Here is a 21,987-nt window from a genome sequence, read left to right on the forward strand (position 1 = left end):
ATCATTTTTAAGTGAAAACTAATACTTTCTGAACTAAAAGTTTTCTGTTTTCTGGACAATCTCAATGATAAGAAAATTTTCACCTATTTTTAAGGACCCAGTATATTTTTGTTTTCTTAGCATTAAATATTTAATATGTGTTAGCTATTGGTGGTAAAGTCATTGAAATAGTCTTTGTCTTTATTTTCCAATATAGTAACATAATACAATGCATAAGGGTCTGTTTATAATTTGATAAGTGTTAGCTATTTTAAAAGATTTGGTAACAGACTAGTCAAACTTTTACATAAATTCTATCTAGAAATCACCCTGGGCATGACATTTGCTCTTCAAAGGAGGAGTAATACAGAAGAAAGAAAAGGGTAATTCATGACATAGAAACTGGGTATCATATAATCTCCTCATGAAGCTTCTTTTAGTTTAGGTTTTATTCTTCAGGCTAAACTAGGGCAAGTTTTCTGAATTGCAGTCTTTCAAAATTTGCAAATGATTATTACACACAATTTTCCCTCTCTCTTAGGGTATCTATATTCTGTTTTCTGGACAATCCCAATTATTAGCAAAATTTTACATTCCTTAAGTTTTCTTATCTCCATTCTACATGTTGCTCTTTTTTTTTTAAGATTGCCTCAAATACAATGGCTTCAAATCTCCTTAACAAAATTATCAGCCAAAAAACTCCAATAATTTATTAATACACATTTTAAATGTTACCCATATGATTAATATATTCCATGAATTATCTAATCATAAAAAGGAAAGTCATAACTATAATTTCTCATTCTGAGAAATATACTATTGTTGAAGGAAGGTTTAGATTTTTTTAGCATCAACACATTACTGACACATACTTTACTCTCAGATAAAATTCACTGGTTGATCCCATAGGAAATAATTGTACAAAAATTTAGTTAATTATTCACAGATATATTTATAACATTTTATATTCCAAGTGTCTCACATCCTAATCAATGGGTAGACATCAGTGGCTAGATAAACACTTGTCCATATTTGAGAGCTTGAAGCAGAAAATGACAATCCATACCAAAGTTTTTTATAGTCCCATGATATTCTAGTTCCAAATTGCATGCAATAATTTAGCTACTTTTTCCCTGAGTAAATCATGTTTTACTTTTAAAGATGTTTAAAAAATGTTAAAAGCAATATCAGAAGTACTAATAGGAATCAAATAAAATGAAATTTATTTTTATAAATACTATTTTATTTCATAAAAATACAAAAATATAAATATACATTTATAAAAATATGAATGAATTAACACAAAGACATTCTTCAACTAAATAAATATGGCAGTAATAGTCATTCCTATTTCTTTAGGGATATATTTTTTATATTAATTTACAAAGCAGTTGCACAATGTTTCAATTAATAGTAAAGGTGACTGTAAGTCAGTTAAGAAAACATTATCTATAAAGTTCTTATATCTAAGAAAAGGCACAAAAAGCCTTTTATGTATATGTTATCGATTATTGATGTGATATACTTTCCTTCAGAGATTGTTAGGCAGAGAGGGTGAACTGGTTATTATTACTTTTTAAAATCTATGTCATTCATATTCATTCACAGAAACTTACTGATTAAGCAAACTCTTACTAAGACAACACCTACGTATTGTTTGTAATTTTAACTTTTTAAAAATTTCCTCCAAGGAAGAGAATGCAGGCCACTCCATCTAGTAGCAAAGAGAGTACTTCCACCGACATCTGTGAAGTCATACCATACTCAATCTCGGTCACTATCATCACCCCCATACATATCAGCAAGTTTTTTAAAACGAGGCCCCCAGTCGCTGAGGTAATCATAATCTTGGTTGCAATCTGCTGTAAGAGATTCCAAAGAACTGAGGGAGTCTGCTATGGAATCATTCCCTTCATAGGCATAAGTTGCCAGTGAATCATAAGGAGGTGCACTTGGGTCTGAGTCATTTTCTTTTAGTCTTCGATGGATAAAATCTTGTACGTCAATATTTTCCCACAGAGGTACAGTCCTCCTTATCTGAAAAATTGTTTCAGGCATTACATCCCTTCTAAGTTTACTATCTTCTCTTGCTTCTGGATTCCTTAAAGTGCCGATGTCAAAAGCTTGGGTATCTTCTTCCCCGCCGCCTTCATCATTATAGGTCACAATGTTGTCCCGGACATCGTCTTTTGAAATTATCAGAGGTTCCTTTTTTCTTTGCCTCTTCAATGCAGCAAAAAGCACAACTAAAACTATTAACAAAAAACGACAAAAAGCAAATATAACAAAGAGACAGAGAGAAAACCGTGAGATTCCATAATTCTGGTTTAAATACAGCACACACCTATGTTTGTGACCTTGATGTGGTGAAAGAGGTGTTAAGTTCATTTGGATATAAAGACTAACTACCCTGTACAAATACAGCATAATTTGGGCCAAAGACTGGATGTGTTATATTGATAAAAGAAAAGAAAACAAAACAAAACAAAAAAAGCAGATAATACAGTGCCATTTATTTGCTTTTGAGACTCAATCTTCTACAGGGCTCAGGCATTGAAAAGCTTTAATTATGACTAATGCATTTAACCAACTGAGTTTTATATAATATCTCACTTTTCCTCAATGCACATTTGTTTCAAAATATTAAAATTCTAAAACTACAATCATTATTATTACAAGAGAAATTGAGCACAGATTTTATGTTTTGTTAATGACTCAGGGGATATATGCAAAACATTCAAATTTATGCATATAAATTTGCTTTATATGCATATATGTGTAAATATGTGTCATGTGTATTGTACCTACATATGTATACACACATTATAGATATGTATACACACATATATATCATGGTTTCATCCATTCCCATTATTGACCTGGTTTTGAAATCCTGCTTAAAATCTGAAATATAGTTTTATATGCTACAATATTAAATTCAAACTTAAACTCATCCTTATCTTCTACTCATCTTACAAAAATTACCTTGTTTCTAAGGATTTTCTTGACTTATACAGTTGTATTCAAGCTTCGAGGCTGGTCCCTCTGCATACACTGTGAACCCTCCCCACATAGGATATGCCTTCTTATTTCTTTTTTACTAGTGAAATGTAAACTATTATGCAAATATTTGACAGCAAACATTTGCAAGATAAATACATTTATAAACTAAAAATCACATTTAAAAATGTAAGAAAGATTATGTGATTTCCAACAAGGTATGTTTTCCATTGAGAATGGACCAAGTCCATAATTTTATATATAAGAAAAGTTAAAATTATATAAAGAAAAATTTTCCAAGCATACTTATACATTGCTGGGGAGAAATAAAAGCAAATTTTCTCTTACTTTAGGAAAGTTAAAATATTTTGTTGGTATTACTGATGATTCACTGAAAAATAAGAAAAGTGTTGGCTCAGATTCTATCTTTAATTTTTTTCAATCTTTGTTTTGAGATTACAGAAACTAATTTTCATTGAGACTGCACTTCACCATGGCCCTGATGTCCCTGTAACTACCATTAAGGCCTGCCCAATGCTATTGTTATATTAACCAAAACACTTTCCTCAACTTCTACCATTTAGTAGAAAGAAAACAAAAAAATCATTAGAAATATCTTTATTAACCTGCACCAAGCAGGCTTTTGGTGCTGAGCTATATTCAGAGTCATGCTGGACACATTATAAGAAACTATCCATTGAAAACGAGACATATCTTTACTCTCTCCTGTTAAAGGATGAACGTGTTAATTAAATTCAATATAGGTCTGAAATCCACCAATCTAGTGAGCCATGAATTAGAAAAAGATGGTTCTTTCCAAGTTTAATATTGAATGAATTAATTTACATGTGTGTATTCAGTTGCTCTGTCATGTCCAACTCTGCAACCCTATAGACTGTAGCCTACAAAGGTCCTCTGTCTGTGGGATTCTCCAGGCAAGAATATGGGAGTGGGTTGCCCTGCCCTCCTCCGGGGGATCTTCCTGAGCTAGGGATTGAACCCACATCTCTCACATCTCCTGGATTGGCAGATGGGTTCTTTACCACTAGAACAACCTGGGGAGTCCAAACTAATTTATAAATTTTCTATATGTGTAGCACAACAACAGTATAGTCAAATCGCTTCAAGGGTTTCTTAGCTAATATAAAGTTTATGCATTTTCACAAATGGCCCTTAGAATCTTCTCTGAGTATTTTCTCCTTTGCCAGGTCAAAATTATCTGCTTCTTTTCCCTCAACTGAGGTTATTAATCTGGGGTATGTGAATGCAATTCAGAGAAGCTAGGATAAGGAATAGATTATAGGATAAGGAATAAATTATTTTTACTAATTTGTAACCTGAATGTAGCACTTTCTGTCATAATTATCAGCATAAATTGTAGTGATAGTAAGAGTATGGTGACTATCAAACCAATGGAAATCATAGATACTTTATATTTCATTATAATTAGGACATGTCACAAATGATCATTAGGCTTGCACTAAAACAAAGCATATATAAGCACATTTTGCTTTCTGTTTTTTGTTTAATTTGGATATATATATATATATATATATATATATTTCCTTTTGTATTACATGTTTCATTTAATAAGTTTAAATTATTATTCTAATATGGTTCACAAATTTTATTTTCACTACCAAAGGTGTTCAAGGAACCAAAGGGGTTAAGAAGTCCTGCCCTAGGTTTTAACCCCTGCCTTGTGTCATGGATATAAATGAAGAACTACATTTCTTCAAACTGTGAAAGGATAGGCCTAAAATATCATGGCCCTTGTTATATCCACCTTGCAGAGCCGATCTCCTAACTACAGAAATATAGCAACTATATGCAGTCATTAGTATAAAGGCTTGAAATAATAGCAAGAGTGCTTAAGAAAATTTATAATAAAACCTTATGAATTAGAACACATTCTGACTAAGATAATAGAAAATAATTCCATGTTTAGATAATAAATTGAAAGGTAAAATATATGAAATGTGTGCCCTCCATATTGCCCAGGTCAGAAAGAAGGAAAACTTCTCTGAATAAAAGAGCCTTCTAGAATTTCTGCATAGAGATTTAGTTGAATACTGTTATGATATCTAAACTTATTTTGGCAGATGAATATTATTCCCTCATATGCATGTCTTTTTATGTGTATGTATTATATTAATACTGGAATTAAGAAAAAAACAAAATATACCTATTTGCATCTTGTTCTAAATTACAGAAGTACAACTATTTTAGCAAATAAAACAGCATGATATCAGTAGCACTTTGCTGAAAGGGTAGGGCAAATCTAATCTCCGTAGGGATACAACAATATTTTACAGAGGAGTTGAAATTTCTAACAGCACGTGGACATGCAGACTGCTGCTGCTGATGGTAGTATTGTGTAAGTTCAAAATCACCCTGATAAATTGTTTTTCTAAATAGTTGGACCATGATAACTGGGACAAATGTTTTGCCGTCACTTGAATCAGTTCCCTGCTGAAGTCCTGCAAGAGTATCTGGCCAAAGGGACCACATCCAGATAGGTTGAAGGGATTTGCAGTGAAAAGGAGCCAACACATATGAGTATTGGAACATAAATTTGGCTAGCGCTCCTGCCCTAAGCATTCATTTTGGATGAGTATTTGATGGAAACAAGTTTTGGGGGAATGTTTTACAGTGGAACAACCATTTAATTGAATTAAATTGTTGTCCTGTTAGGGCACACTCAAAGCATTTGCAACTGGAAGCATGACTTGATTTAGAAAATATGCTGAAGTAGGTATGGGCACAGTGTCATAGTGATATTTTTTTAAATGAACTTAAGCATTTTCTTTGGTGGACTGAAACTACATATAACAAAAATTATGAAAAAATGTCTATATTATTGTGACAACTTAAATGGGCTGGTTAATTCCATGTGTGAAATACATGGTAATATTAGGAATTTTATTTGTAAAATAGTCTTTTGTTTTGAGGACAATGGTTAGAAAGGTGAATTCTAACAAATAATAATCTGGGTTTGAATGATAGTTAGAACACTTCCTAAATGAGTGACTTTGTGTAAGTTATCTAACCTTCTGTAGAAGAATGAAAGTATTTACCTTAGTTGACATAAAAATTTAATCAATTATTAAATGAAGTACCATTTGAAATGGTACCATATTAGTTCACATTAAACACTATACATATACAAAATGTACTTTAAAATATCTGTACATATCACGAGTTATTATATCCTTGTTTTTTGGTCTCTTGTAAGCTAGACCCCATTAAAAATTCATTTTTTTTTATCAGAAGAACAATTTTAATAACAAGCTCAAATTTTCCCTCTTTAGCTATAAAGGAGAGTGTTTTTCAGTACACAATCACTGGGTAATGAAGAAGAGAATTCCTTGAATTGAATGAGTATATCTCAGGGGCATATCATTCTGAGGCATACTTACCAAGCAGTATGATGACGCAGAGGAGGATAGCAATGAGAGCTCCAGTGCTCAGTCCAGCAGAGAGGACCAAGGCTTCAGCACTGCAGGACTGCATGTTTCCTTGATTATCACAAGCACACACACGAATGGTGAGTGTGCCAGTGCTGCTTTGAATTGGATAATCATTGTCAAAAATTAAAATTGGCAGCAAATATGTGCTCATTTTGTTGCGGCTGTACCCATCTTTTCGAGTCATGATTCCTGCTGTATTATCTGTTAACAACAAAAAAAGTCAGATCAGTCTTTTAAATTCTGCCTCTTAATGTTTCATCATATTTGTCTTTAAAAATGCTCTGTACCTTTATTGTCTACAATGGTGAAGTTTGGATTGAGGGGGAATTCTGGCACTGGTTCAAAAAAGAATTTGTGGCCTCGGGGAGGATCATCTTTGTCCATGACACTGACAGTCTGAATTAACTAAAACCAAAAAAAATCAATTAAATAGAGCACAAAAAGCAACTCTTGTTATTACAAGACATTTAAAATCAGCGTTTGGGCTTTAAATATATCACTGAAACTAAACAAACAAACAAAAAATTCCATTTGAAAAAATTTTCCAGTGTTTTTTATAGCTTTGTCTAATGTAACTTATTTAATGAGGAATAAAAAATGTCAATCAAGTCTCAGTTTGCAGAGCAAACTGTGAATCATTGTCTGCTTCCTGGTCACTATTGTATCCAAGGAAAGAAATCCAAAATTAGATCAAGTCAATATCTTTTGCCTTTTGACTTGTTAATATATACTACCAGTCCATTTTATTATGAATTGGTCACCAACATCTTGCCTCCATTAGACAATGATTGTTTCAAAAGCAAAGAACATAACAGATGGATCTTTTTTTTTAAAAAAAAGTAATTATCACACCCACTCCTAGAGATTAAAGAAACTATAAATATAGTTTTGGAAAAATGAGCAATATGCCATATAATACCAGAAAGCAGAAGATTTTAAAGCTTTGGTATGTCATAATTACAATGAGATTGCATACTTCATTCAAAATGTTTGCTCTTCTTTTTAATGGTAGCTGCAAAATTTAGAAGAATCTATGAATAAAGCCTTCTAAAGTTTTGTAATACACTGTTGAATTTGAGAAATTATAGCACCTCTCAGCTGTGCTCCCTGTAGGTCAGAGGTGTGCCACAGTGGGAAGATGCTACAGCAAATGACAGGTTGGGCAGTGAAATGCTAGTGAGTGAGCATTTTATCATGGATAAAATACAAAGCCACACATTGGGGGGTCTATTTTCCAGTCCTGGATCTGCCATCTGTGAGATTTATAATCACAGTCATTTAATTACCATTACTTTCAAATTCTCTTCAACAAAAACAAATAGTTTCACCACTTCCAGGTATCATAGTCCAACATTCTGTGATGAAGAATTAGTAGAGTTCTGCAATAGTTTAGTGTATCCATCATTGTGGTTATTGTGTATTCTCTAAGTCCATACTAGGGGGCTCAGTGATAAAATACTATATTAGTGTAAAGAGTGAACATAGTCAGCATTTTCCTAAAATTACTTTAGTGATGTCTGAAATATTGCTTTATAAGATGACCTTGTAACTCTTGTACAACCTTTTTTAATCTCACTAGTATTAAAGCTGAAAAAACAGACAAAATATAACTAATCTCAAACCAAAATTACCTAATTGAGCAACTGAAAGTGGCAAATGTAATCAGCAAGAAATTATTATGGTTTCCTTTATATTAACCCAGGTCAATATTATTTTCTTACTTCATGTTATATTTAATAATATGTTTTCATCCCATTCGTGATTATATATCACTACCAGTATAATTATGAATCCAGGTAGGAACTTTTATATATGTGATATCTATTATGTACCTGGCATATAAATTAAAGCATATATTATAATTTTCCTATTACATCAGAGATTATATAAAATATTTAAAAATTCATATTTTTACATGTGTTCCCCATCCCCAACAACTACAATAATGTGAAGTAATTAGTCTCCAACTAATAAAAATAAATGAAAAAAATTTCATATTTTTAAGATTATTGTGAGTTGTTTGGTATGGGAGATAAAGAAATGACGAGGTGAATTGACAATAGTTTTCATGAAAAAAACAAAGTCCAAGTAAATTAATGAAATGTCATTTGCCTTGGTGAAGAGGAAAAATTTTTTTAAGTTTATAACTTACCTGCCCAGGTTTTGCATTTTCACAAACAAATGTTTCATAGTACATGGCAAATTCTGGAGCGTGGTCATTTATATCTAGAATTCTGATGAAGACAGGAATGTGGCTACTTTGTTTTGAGTTATCTGCAATGAGAACATGTGTAAGATTTTAGCCTCATTTACTGAGTAGCAATGGTATTGTTTGCCCCATTTGTAACTTAGCAACACATCATTTCTAGGGTATTCACTTTTTGAATGGATTGCTGATGTATATCCCAGTTTTCTTACATGGCTCAAGTGAAAAACATGATAGAATGAGGAGAATATAATTGAGAGTGAATATTATTTGTAAGATACACGCTTTTCTTAGACTGATTATCTTATGATTAGATCATGTTTTATTCTACAGTAAGATGTAAAAGAAAGCCAAGTTTAAAATGAATGAATATTTGGTAATCCTTAAAATAAGTTAAAACTCCAACACACTCTAAGTAATTTCTCTCAGTTCTAATAATAAAATCATCCCTCTCAGGAAAAAGTTTACTTAATGCTATTATTTTAAGACTTTGGTGAAAAATAATGTGCTCAGATGGATGTATTTCCAACTTACTTATTTCTGTAGCTGTGACGGTTATATTGTGCCAAGGAGTTGATTCCCTGTCTAGAGGCTTCAAAGTGAAAATAGAGCCATTTTCTGAGTGAATACTGAAAATCCGGTCTATGTCAGTATGCCGATCAACAGAGTACCTAGCAGGAAAGAGACTCATCATTCCAGGCACTGTTTTAAGATTACAGCACATCTACCATTTCATAAAGTTAGAGGCAATTCACACAATGGTCTGATAAAGGTGACAAGTAAAATACTGATGATTTTCTTGAATTTTTATTTAGTGTAATTTTCATTTAGACAATTTGATACATTTGACTGATTTCATTATTACTATTCTATGATTATGTGTACTTCAGAGTAATTATTGGCATTTGTGAGTCCCTGTGGCAGCTTTTAAGTGAGCTTTTTAATAGTCACTTGATTTATTTATCCTATCATAGACCTATTGCAGTACTTGAGACATATTAAACAGCCATATTAAATTTGATAGAATCAATTCCATTGGATAAATTGAAATTAAGTTGCAGATAACACATGAAAATGTGGGTCTACAGAGTACTTATAAGTGAATGGGCAGAGGCTGTTGTAAAATACATGGCTCTTGAATGGTTCTCTGTTCAAGGATTATTTCCGCTGAATCAAATGCCCTCCTCCATTCTCTCCCTTTAACTTATTTCAAATAAAAACTGAAATGACAAAGGACCACAGAATTACATGACTCTCTCTCATTAGATATGTATGTAAGATGTCATCCTAAACTTTGTATTATTCATTGACTGGCAAAATAATGCCCACTCTCCTCCAATGGATGTCTATCGCCTTATCCTTGGAAGCTGTATATGGTTTACTTTACATGGTAAAGTAACTTTTCAGGTGTGATTAAGGTTAAAGACCTTGAGATGGGAGATCAAACTTGGTTATTTGTGTGTGTTAGTCACTCAGTTCTGTCCAACTCTTTGCAACCCCATGGATTGTAGCCTGCCAGGCTTCTCTGTCCATGGAATTATTCAGGCAAGTATATTGAAGTGTATTGTCATTCCCTTCTCCAGAGGATCTTCCTGATCCAGGGATTGAACCCTGGTCTCCCACATTGCAGGCAGATTCTTCACTGTTTGAGCTACAGATTAACCCTATGAACTCTTAAAAGTTGAAAAAGAAGACAGAAAAGTAAGATTCTAGTTTACATGAAAATCCTTTAGTTAAATCAGGCCATGTTAGACTGTACTAGTTGCCATTTTGCATATTTTAAATTTCTGCCATTGATGTTTAATTGAGCTATTTAAGAACCTAAGTGCATCTCACATGTTAATGGGAATCTTGGTAGAACAGATTCTGATTCAGAATATTCTGCAATTCTAACAAGCTTAGGTAGATCCAGGTTGTAAGTCCATTGACAAGGTTTTGTATAACAAGATTATAGACCATGGGATAAATTGGTTAGAAAAAGGACAGCTAAGAGAACGACAATGGCAGAGAGCTAACAAACTAATCACTATCAAGTGGCATCCTCATTTTTCTAGGTCTCTATTAAAGACACTTAACAAAAGACACTCACTTTTTAACCTGGTGAGTTTGGGAATTAACAACTCCCATTATGATTCTGTAATATATCCATTGTTGGACACTGACTTTGACAAAAATTAGTAATAGATATTTAGGTTTCTAAACATTGTGAAATACTGGCAATTTTTGACATATTGGATGAAAATGGATTTATGCAAAGGCTATGTTTTTATGTTTGGGTTTTTATAATAAAATACAGATAACAGTCTACTTTTATAAGAAATATGCTTAACTTAAGGGATCCATTAGTAAACTCAGATTTCAAAAATAATTTTAATAGTATAGTATGTGATGGTGCTTGTTTAATTTATTGTCTGCTAAATTTTGTAAATTTATTATCTCAAGCACACAAATACAGTCCAAAATGAGTATTTGGGCATGTGGAAATATACATAATGATGTATATATATTGGATTTCATCTGAAGATAGGATAGCTAAAAACTTTGTATACTTGTTCTCAGATTTCTTTCTGTACTTCACTTCCCAGATATGCAACCACGTTAGACACCTCCTTGTTATCCTTTGGACATGTGCAATGGAAAATAGAGCTATATGGAAATGGTAGTGTCCCAATATTTTTGCAAATGGAGTAGGAAATGGCAACCTATGCAAGTATTATTGCTTGAAAATTCCATGGACTGCAGCCTGGTGGGTTGCAGTCTGTGTGTGGGTCGCAGAGTTGAACATGACTGAAGCAACTGAGGACATTTTTGCAATAATTATGATTGCAATTTTTCTGCACAGTTATTACAAAAAGAATTTGGAGATTTTTTAAAAACCCAAGTGACATTTGGTCCCTGTCCAAGAATACCTATCCTATAAAACCTAGATACAAAAATAATTATATAAGTGCATTTTAGTGTGTATGTATATATGTAAGTGTGTGTGTGTATGTGTATATGTATTATATATTTATACTTCCTAAAGACAAAAGTTATGCTGGGTTATAACTAAGAATTCATTGTCAGCAAAGGATCTGAGATAGTTCTTTTTTTTTTTTTAATAAACATCAGTGTATTAAAATGAAGACTAAAAGTCATACGGAATTTTCTCTTTAATTTGTATTGCTTGGTGGTAGTTGTGGTTTAATTGCTAAGTCAGGTTCAACTCTTGTGACCCCATGGTCTGTAACCCACCAGGCTTTTCCATCCATGGGATTTCCCAGGCAAAAATACTGGAGTGAGTTGCCATTTCCTCCTCCAGGGGGTCTTCCTGAGGCAGGGATCCAACTGGAGTCTCCTGTTTGCAGGCAGATTCTTTACTGTTGAGCCATCAGGGAAGGTCTTTTATTGCTTAAGTAGTTTTAAAATGAAGCAAAATGTAAATTCATTTCAATGTATGACAAAAACCACTGCAATGTTGTAAAGTAATTAGCCTCCAACTAATAAAAATAAATGGAAAAAAATAAAAATAAATAAATAAATAAATAAAAATAAAATGAAGCAAGATAGAGTGTTTTCTGCTTCTAGGTTTCAATTTTCCTAAAATTTAGCCCTTAATGTAGACTGAGAGGTACTGGAATATTTAAAAAAAAATTTTTTTTCCTAAAATACTTAGACCAAATTTTACTTATCAATGCAAACAATCCTAAAAGAAACACAAAGAAAGTAAGTAAAAGAGTACAACCCAATCACATCTATGTGTTGAATTAAACTCAGTTCATAATGTTCACCTTTATATTTTTATCCCCATCATTGGAAAGTTCAGTAGCTAACCATAATCTGCTTGTTGCTGAATAGATTTTTTATTTCTTCCTATCATTTGCATCAGAGATCAAGAGGAAAATAAAAATTTATTTGTTCCCATTAGTACTTGCCCTAGAGATTTGTGTGGGAGTTTCTGTGATTGTGGAATAATTAATAATTCTTACATTACATAAATCTAGCTTTGACTTGGCATTTGTATGGCATCAAAATAAGTCCATGTTTCTGGCTGCCCCACTTTTAGGTTCAACCTTGAAAGGTACTGTCTTCAAGTTAAGAATTCATGAAGAAGAATCACTTTGATGATTTATAAATAGTTCACTTTAATATTAACACTGCAAACTTCTGGGTGTGTATTTATAAGTTTGCCCCATTGCAAATTATGTCTTGCTATTTTTCAAAGCCCAGAGACAATTTTCATTTATTTAGCAACCAATGTTCTATTTTGAACACAGAATAGGATGTTCTAGTTTACCTATTAATAATAAATACACCAGATTACAACAAATAACCAAGAAGAGGCTGATAAACACAGTGTGAGACAAAACTGTCTCTATGCCTCAACAGATTATTTAATAAAACAATTTTTTATTGATCTCTTTATATTGAATTTTTAATAATAAGTTTAAAAAATCATTGGCGTGATTTTTTGAATGAATACCTTATGCAGAAACAGGAGCTAATCATATAGGCAGCAAAAATAGCAAGGTCAAAAGGTCACAAGAAAGCTGAGACTGTGGAACCTAATGCCTGGTTCTAGCTTGTTTTCTGTGTTGTTGTTTGTTTGTTTGTTTATTTTTCAAGTTCTACAATTAAGAATCAAACACATACATGTATATACATGGCCGAGTCCCTTTGCTGTTCACTTGAACCTACCACAACATCATTAATCGGCTATATCCCAACATAAAATAAAAAGTTTAAAAATAAATAAATAAAATAGATAACCAATAAGGACCTATTGTCACAGGGAATTCTGTTTATATTCTGTAATGACCTAAATGGGAAAATTTGAAAAATAATTGATATATTTATATGTATAAGAAAATGTGCTTCCCTGGTGCCTCAGACTATAAAGAATCCTCTTGCAATGCTGGAGACCTAGGTTTGTCCCCTGGGTTGGGAAGATCTCCTAGAGGAGGGCATAGCAACCCTCTCCAGTATTCTTGCCTGGAGAATCCCCATGGACAGAAGAGTCTGGCAGGTGACAGTCCATGGGCTTACAAAGAGTTGGACAGGACTGAGTGACTGAGCACATCATCACTCTTCTGTCCAACTGAAACTAATACAATGTGGTTAATCAGCTATACTCCAATGTAAAAAAAATATTCTTAAAGGTAAAAAAAGCAAACACATAGAAGACCCCTGCATTTTCACCTACTACAAAAATGTCACTTAAATTACAGACACCAGAACAAATCAATAAATCAGTAATATGCAGAAATATATCAGGAATAGCATTCCTTTTCCTTTTCTGTATCCCAGGTACATCTTCCACTAAGTGAATAGACTTATGTTGTGAGTTTGTTAATCATTTTTTCAGCTACTGCTTTCCAGAAATGTGTCTTCCAATAACAAATTGAAACCTTCCTTGAGAATGTGGCTATACTGCTTAAACAAATAATTCATAACATTTTCTGGAAATACCAGTGACATAATTTTGAAATTACCATTATCTTACTCTCTGTAATGAAATCAAACAAATATTATGAAAATACTAATATATATGAAGGCACTCATTCCAGTTTATTATGGAATCATGTACTTTACTGTGACATAACTAAATTTCCCACCAGCAAGTTTGTTTTGTACTTCTCTGCATGACTGCTGTAGAACTGATTTCTTCTAAAATTTGTTGAATTTTAAATATGTTGAGCATAAAATAGGTGTGAAATGAGACAACATACTCTTTCAGAAACTGTAAAGCTATAATCAACCTTAAAACTTAGGAAATCCAGGATAACTAATGAGGTGATGCAAAGTTGACAACAACTGCTAATTGTAACCAGAATCTTATGTTGCAAGTGGCAGCTGTATTTCAGAAAATATGTTTCATGGATGGATTTACTGGTGGGTGAGAATTATTTCCCAAACTTTCCCTGGAAAACATTTCTCCATGATGTTTATCGGATCTGTCATCCTTCTAAATGATTCAGACAAACAAAAGAGTCAAATATTACAACGTTGTCTTCTGGTTGAATTACTGATTATTTTTCACACTGTAATAGAATATATAAAGCATTTTTTTTAACATACATTTTTATGCAAGCAAGATGAGTTTATTATTATATTTTCAGGCACTGCCCTATATTTTATTAGATTTGGCAGTATAAATTTAGAAGCATAATTTCAAATTCATGTGTCCCCCCATATTTTTCTTCCCTTTGTCACAGTTCTTGAGATTTCACAGGTAAAACGACAGCTCATTGTTTTTTGAAGATGTTAAGTAATCTATAAAAGTAAATATTTCAGGTAGAGCTATGAATTTAAAAATGTATCAGCCACTTTTATGTATCATAAAAAAGGTTGCAAGTTTTACTATCAGTCTTTGACCAAGAATTTTTTCTCCTGAAATTGGATCATGTGGAAATTATCAGATATAATGTGTGAGATATAGACTCACACACTATGAGTCAGACACAAGTGACTGACTTTCACTCCACTGCATATATATATATCTATATATACATATATATATAGATAATAAAAGTTTATTAAGAAAGGTAATTATATTAGCAAATATTTACAGTTAGTAAAATACAGAAATCCATATATATTACAGTAATTCTACTTAATAAATAATTAGGAGATGATAAGTTGTTTGAAACATGAAATACTTGATGGAAGTAGAATAAATAGCACTGGTGTATCTACTGAAGGGATAATTATAGCCATCTTATTTGCTGTAAAATTATCTGTGCAATGCATTTTTTTTAAATGAATGGCTATAATTATATAATCTTGAAAACTTGAAAGCTTGAAAAGATATGAATGTTCTCACATATAAAATAACAGGGACTAGATTTACCGCCTGTTTCCATACTAAAAGCCAAATGAAATATATGAAACAATTATTTTTGAAGTATTGGATACCAGGAGACAGAGAGTGTAATTCCTGGGGAAAGAGGAAAAAATGATGCAATCCTCAAAAGTGACTTTGCCCTGGGTCAATCCCTTGAGTTCAAGAGATGATTCTGGGGGTTCAAGGAGACTAATGTGGGCTACAATTTTCTAGGTAGAGAACTTCAGGGGATAGAACTTCACAGAGAACCACAGAAATATGAAGAGAATCCCACTCAACTCCAGCTGAGTACTGGTCAGAATACACAAGAGAACACATAAAATCTATGGCTTCCAGAGATGTAACCAATTCTAAGGTCCAGCAGGAGCAAAGTTGAACTGGCATGTGTCTGGAAATAATTCTAATTCCCACCAGCCAGAATGGAAAATTCACCACTCACGGGGCTTTGTTGGACTACTCAGAAATGTCTTACCTGACTTATGGGGCAAAACCAGTTATAGACAAAGGGCTGCTGAAGCAAAACCCAAAATGTTTAAGCTATTTCAAGTAACTTAGCCACACATCTGAATACAGTTCAAGAGTATTTATAAGAATATAAAGTGTCACACACTAAACACAGTATAAACACAATATTTTTTGTGCAATCAGAAATCACTGGTGAGTATGGAATGGGAAATGTGACTGCAAACAAAAATCTGTCAACTAAAACTAACCCGGATATTACACAGCTGACAGAATTAGCTGACAATGATATTTTAACAGTTATTTTAAATGCATTCTGAATATTTAACTTGGAGAAGGAAATGGCAATCCATCCCAATATTCTTGCCCAGAGAATCCTATGACAGAAGAGTCTGGTAGGCTATAGTCTGTACAGTCACAAAGAGAGGAAAGAATAAGCAGATATATATATATATATATATATATATATATATATATCCTTCATAAAGCTTCTAGAAAATAAACTACAGTCTGTGAGTTGAAACTCATCCTATGATGGAATTAAAGCAGGCTAGGTATTGCCAAAAAAAAAAAAAAAAATAGTAAACTTTAAAAGAAGAATGAATGGGAACTATTTGAAATGCCTAAGGTGAGGGAGATTAAAAAATTAGAGTACCAGTGAGCTGTGTTGCGCTTTCAAGAGACCTAACATAATTAAAATTAAATGATCTGAAAGAGAGGAAGGTAGGGCAAAATTATTGAAGAAAGAGTGGTAGAAAAGTTTTCCAAGTTTGACAAAAGCCATAAACTCACAGATCCAAGAAGCTTAGTAAATGTCAAGTACAAAATATATGAAGCATATTATAGAAATCACATCGTAATCAAATTGCTTAAAGCTTTTAACAAAATTTCAATGCATCCTAAGGAAGAATTAAGTTATTAAGACAAAAATAAACATAAAGACATTTCAAAATATTTACTTTAGATCTAGAAGAAAGCAACAACTACCCTCAATCTAAATTTCTATACCCAGCAAGAAAAGAATGATGACATTAAAAAAGGAAATATTGAAGAATGCAAAATAAGGCACAGTATTAACCCAAACAAGGCAGAAAATAGGAATGATGAAACAAGGCAAAGATAGAGCAATTAGAAAGCAATAGCAAACAAACATGAGGTATATAATAACTGAGATAATAAATACACCAGAAGGAATCAACAGATTATTTGATACAGAGGAATTGACCGCAATCTGGAAGACAGGGTAGTAGAAATCATTGAAGATAAATAGCAAAAAGGGAAAAAAAAAAAGATAAAAATAAAAGAGGAAAACTTGCAAGACTTCTAGTACAACACCAAGCACCATAAGATTCATATTTAGTGGCCCAGAAGGAGAGAAACAGGAAGAGAGCATATTTGAAGACATGATAGCAGAAAAATGTCCTAACCTGAGAAAGGAAACAGGCATCCAGGCCAGGAAGTACAGAGTCCAAAACAGGATCAACCGAAAGAGGACCACACCAAGACATATTGTAATGAAATGAGAAAATTAAAGAGAGGATATTAAAAGCTGGAAGGGAAAAGCAACAAGTTATACATAAGGGATGTCCATAGGCTATCAGTCAACTTTTCAACAGTTAATACACAGGACAGAAGAGAGTGACACAGTAAATAAAATCCAAAAAATAAAAATCCAAAGTTAGTAGAAGAAAATCCAAAGTTAGTAGAAGAAAAGCAGTTATAAGGAGCAGAAATACATGAAATAGACACTGAAAAACAAGCAAGCAAAGAAACAATAGGAAAGATCAACAAAACTAGGAATTAATTCTTTGTAAAAATAAACAAAACTGATATACTTTTAGCCAGAGTCATTGAGAAAAAAGAGAGTGGGACCAAATTAATAAAATTAGAAATGAAAAAAGAGAAGTTACAACCCACAACAAAGTCCTCAATAAAATTAGAGGAAGAAAAAAATAACCCCTATTATGGACAATGGAAAGAAAAGACAAGGAAAAACTAAACCAAATTCTGAGGGGCAAAAGCCATGGGTTGCTTTTTGTACAAGTTCGTCCTTGAGGCTCTGCTGTGTACTACTGAATTCAGTCATATTATTTTATGAATGTGAAATGTTGTTAATTATCTCTAAAAATCAGGCCTAGAAAGCAGAATTATATAGGTTAAAGAATTGGCTGTGCATTCAGATCAACAATAGTTTGAATCCTCAGCCTGACAGTTATTTGTATAGGGTCCTTGGTAAAGCTCCTTAAACTTCTTGCATCTCTATCTCTGTTTATTTTTAACAATACAGATGTACATGTCAATCCTGAATTCCCAATCTATCTCTCCCCCTACTCCCCCTTGAGTAACCACAGATTTATTCTCTAAGTCTGTGAACATCTCTGATGGCTCAGTAAGGAAAGAATCAATTGCAGTGCATGAGGCAATGGAGAGGCGAGTTCAATCCCTGGGTTGAGAAGATCCCCTGGAGAAGGAAATGGCAACCCACTCCAGGATTCTTGGAGAATTCCATGAAAGGAGGAACCTGGCGGGATATAGTCCAAGGGGTTGCAGAAAGTTGGACATGACTTAGCAACTAACACACACACACACACACATATGCATAACTGAATCACTTTGTTGTACACCTGAAATTAATACAACATTGTTAATCAACTATGCTCTAATAAATAGTTTATTTTAAAAATATAGGTGATAGCAATGTGCTTGCCTTATAATGTTGTGATGAGATTTAAATGATCTGATACTTTGGATAGTTTCCAGTTCATAGCAAGAGCACAATAAATAACAATTACTTTATAGAGGAAAAGATAGACAAAATATTTGAGTCTCATATCATGGATCTGATGCCACCATTTGAGTAGAAAAGCACTTTGTTTCTTATCACTTAATTCAATGAAAAGATTAAAACCTTTGTGTAGAGAGGGGTGTTAAAATGATTAAACTAAATAAAATCCTTGATGCCATCTGAATAAATAAACAAATATCCTTGGCAACATGGAAAATTAGCTTGCCTTTCTCAAGTTAATCAACATTCATTGAATTCCTATATGCAAGATATACCAAATGAATGAGACAAGATTATTAAGAGGCTGTCTCCTTTATACTAGGGAATGCTCAGTAGTAGGGCAATAAGCTGTTCTTAATTTAAGAGTCAATATCCTGTCACTTGTCTAAAACTTTCTAACAGTGGGTACTGTTAACTGACAAAGGGTAAAATTAATGACTTTATTGAAAACATAGATGTGGAATTTTAAGCATAAATATTTGGCATCACAAATACTAGGTCTAAATGAAGGCACAGCCAACACTGACTACTATGTTTTTGGAAACTGCAAAATCTATCAAGAATAGATATTTATGGAGCATTTATAGCTATTGGTATCTACAGTCCCTTATGCATTTTTATATACATGGTAAATTATTTCTATTTTAATAGTACAAAGAACACAAAAACACTCTGAACTTCCTTTTGTTACTTAAAAAAATAAATTCACATATAAGAGATGCCAAAGCCAATCAGCCACACTCAATTTCAATAAAAAGTAAATAAACATAATTTTGAATGTAAACCTGATGGAGCATACATGTAGACCATTGGAAAACTAGATTACTTATTTCATTTTAAGAGTTTTATACATGATAATGCAAAATTAATACTTTTTGCACGATGATATAAAAGTATCAAATAATCTTTCATTCATTGGTATTATGTTTTTAAATTAATGTTGAACAGGATACAAATATATGATTTGAACCTGAACATTTACTTAAGAAAAAAAGTTACATAAATTCTCTTCTAATTAACCTAAAACTAGCCAAAAGGTTCAAGCTAAACTCTGAGTACTAATTACGGATTAAAATTTCATGAATTGTTTATTTTAAAAATATATCAATTAACCAACAAATTAAGCTTAGTGTATATTTAGTGTAAAAAATATTGCTTTGTAAATTACCATGAATAGTTATTACATCTTAAGCTAAATTAATGCCTATATATTTAGTGTTGCTCTCATTGATTTTCTATGTATGATATATGACATGAATTGCAGGAAATTTGGGCATTCCCAAAACATATTAATTATTTAGTTTCCTTAATTAGTATTAAATTTTAAAAATTATATGAAATACAGTTCATTTTACAATGTGGTGCTAGTTTCTGGTATAAAGCAAAATAGTTCAGTTTATACTACATGTAAATATATATATTCTTCTTATACATTCCCATTCATTATAGGTTATTACAAGATATTGAGAACAGTTCCTATGCTACATGGTAAGTACTTGTTGGGTAAAAAATTAAATCTTAAGCAAAGTATAATTTTAGATATTTTATTATAGTAGTCACACATTAACAAACAATATAGTATTTGCTCCTTTAGTCTTTGTCTTCATCAGCATGCCTACCCATCTTCATCCACCCATCCTATTTATCAGTTTATATAACAATTACATTTATATTTTCCTTAAGCATAACTGGAGCTTCCCTGGTGGCTCAGATGGTAAAACATCCACCTGCAATGTGGGAGACCTGGGTTCGATCCTTGGGTTGGGAAGATCCCTTGGAGAAGGGAACGGCTACCCGCTCCAGTATACTGGCCTAGAGAATTCCATGGATAGAGGAGACTGGCAGGCTATACACTCCACGAGATTGCAAAGAGTTGGACATGACCGAGGGAGTTTCACTATACTTCACTTCAGCATAATTTATGGCATGTTTGAAAGCTTTGGAATGGTTAATATAATCTTCAAACTTCGAGAAATTATTACACTATTATGCACAAATAATACTAATTTTTAATAGTTTCACTGTTCTCAAATATCACTACTGTCTTTATCAATCCTGTGTGTTATTAATAGAATATAGTTGATAATTTGTTTCCCCAAAATTTTTATGTAAAATGTGCCTAGGGACTAATTTCAAAGTTATTTCATCAATTTTCCAGGTATCTCTTAATAAATTTTCTAGAAGAATATTTTATTTAGATCTCTTATTATTTGAACTATGATTAATCTAAGAAGGACAGTGGGATAAGAATTACTTCACTACCTAATGGATTAAAACATGGACACAGTAGCCAGATAGCTTGAACCTCAAACCAGCTTTTCCACTGACTAATTTTTTGGCATGTTATTTAAATGCTCGATGCTATAGTCTTATCATTTGCAGAAAGATAAAATAATAGGAGCTTCTTTGTTAAGTGATGTATGTGTTTAGTTGATCAGTCATGTCCGACTCTTTGCGACCCCATGGACTGTAGACAGCCAGGCTTCTCTCTCCATGGAGATTCTCCAGGCAGGAATACTGGAGTGGGTTGCCATGCCTTTCTCCAGGGGATCTTCTCAACCCGGGATCGAACCCAGGTCTCCTGCATCGCAGGCAGATTCTTTACCACCTGAGCCACCAGGGAAGCCCACAGTGTGATGAGTCAAAGGAATCAATATATCCAGAGCACTTAAAAGGCAGTACAGCTGAGAGCCTTTGTTATGGAAGCATTTGGTCTTATTACTGTACTTGATCACGTATTGTATTTTTTTTTCACACAACTTGTAAATAATGAGTGATTGTTATATATCTTCAAACTTAGGTTTTCTCAAAACACTTACTTTATTAAATTGTTCATGGCATCTGGGTCATATGCGGTCACCTGTCCAATGATGCTGCCTTCCTTTACATCTTCATCTACTTCTATCAAATAAAAGACTTTACTGAACACAGGAGGCTCATCTACATCTTCCACAGATATTTTAACCACAGCTGTGTCTTTGAAAGGTCCCAGGTGTAAGAACCGTGGATCAGGGTGAGTGTTACTTGCATCCACTTTTAAAGTGTACAGCATCTTGTTTTCAAAATCTAAATTCTGAAGTGAAATGAAGTAAGAAAAATTAGTACAACATAGCAGACATAACAAGCAGAGACAATATCAAAATGTAATAAACACCTCTCTAGTAGTTCCAGTAATTTTGGTTAAATAAAGTTCCCAATTCTTGCTTCATGAGTATATCAAATAAGTTAGTACTTTCTCTTTTTTTTGCCTTACATGTTTATA

The 21,987-nt window shown here is 32.7% G+C and overlaps 1 protein-coding gene across 1 annotated transcript in view; it reads right to left on the bottom strand.

Moving 5' to 3' along the window:
• Positions 1-279: 279 nt before the first annotated feature.
• The window catches only part of CDH9 (cadherin 9), a 139,044-nt gene continuing 117,336 nt past the window's right edge, over positions 280-21,987 (bottom strand). Inside the window, exons 7-12 of the mRNA XM_020903290.2 lie at positions 21,545-21,798; positions 9,190-9,326; positions 8,602-8,723; positions 6,737-6,854; positions 6,399-6,650; positions 280-2,231 (exon numbers count right to left, since the gene is read on the bottom strand). Of these exons, the coding sequence (XP_020758949.1) occupies positions 1,744-2,231; positions 6,399-6,650; positions 6,737-6,854; positions 8,602-8,723; positions 9,190-9,326; positions 21,545-21,798 (1,371 nt within the window). The 3' untranslated portion in view covers positions 280-1,743. The remainder of the gene's footprint in view (positions 2,232-6,398; positions 6,651-6,736; positions 6,855-8,601; positions 8,724-9,189; positions 9,327-21,544; positions 21,799-21,987) is intronic.

The sequence above is a fragment of the Odocoileus virginianus genome, chromosome 14, assembly GCF_023699985.2.
Source record: "Odocoileus virginianus isolate 20LAN1187 ecotype Illinois chromosome 14, Ovbor_1.2, whole genome shotgun sequence".
Lineage (NCBI taxonomy): Eukaryota > Metazoa > Chordata > Mammalia > Artiodactyla > Cervidae > Odocoileus > Odocoileus virginianus.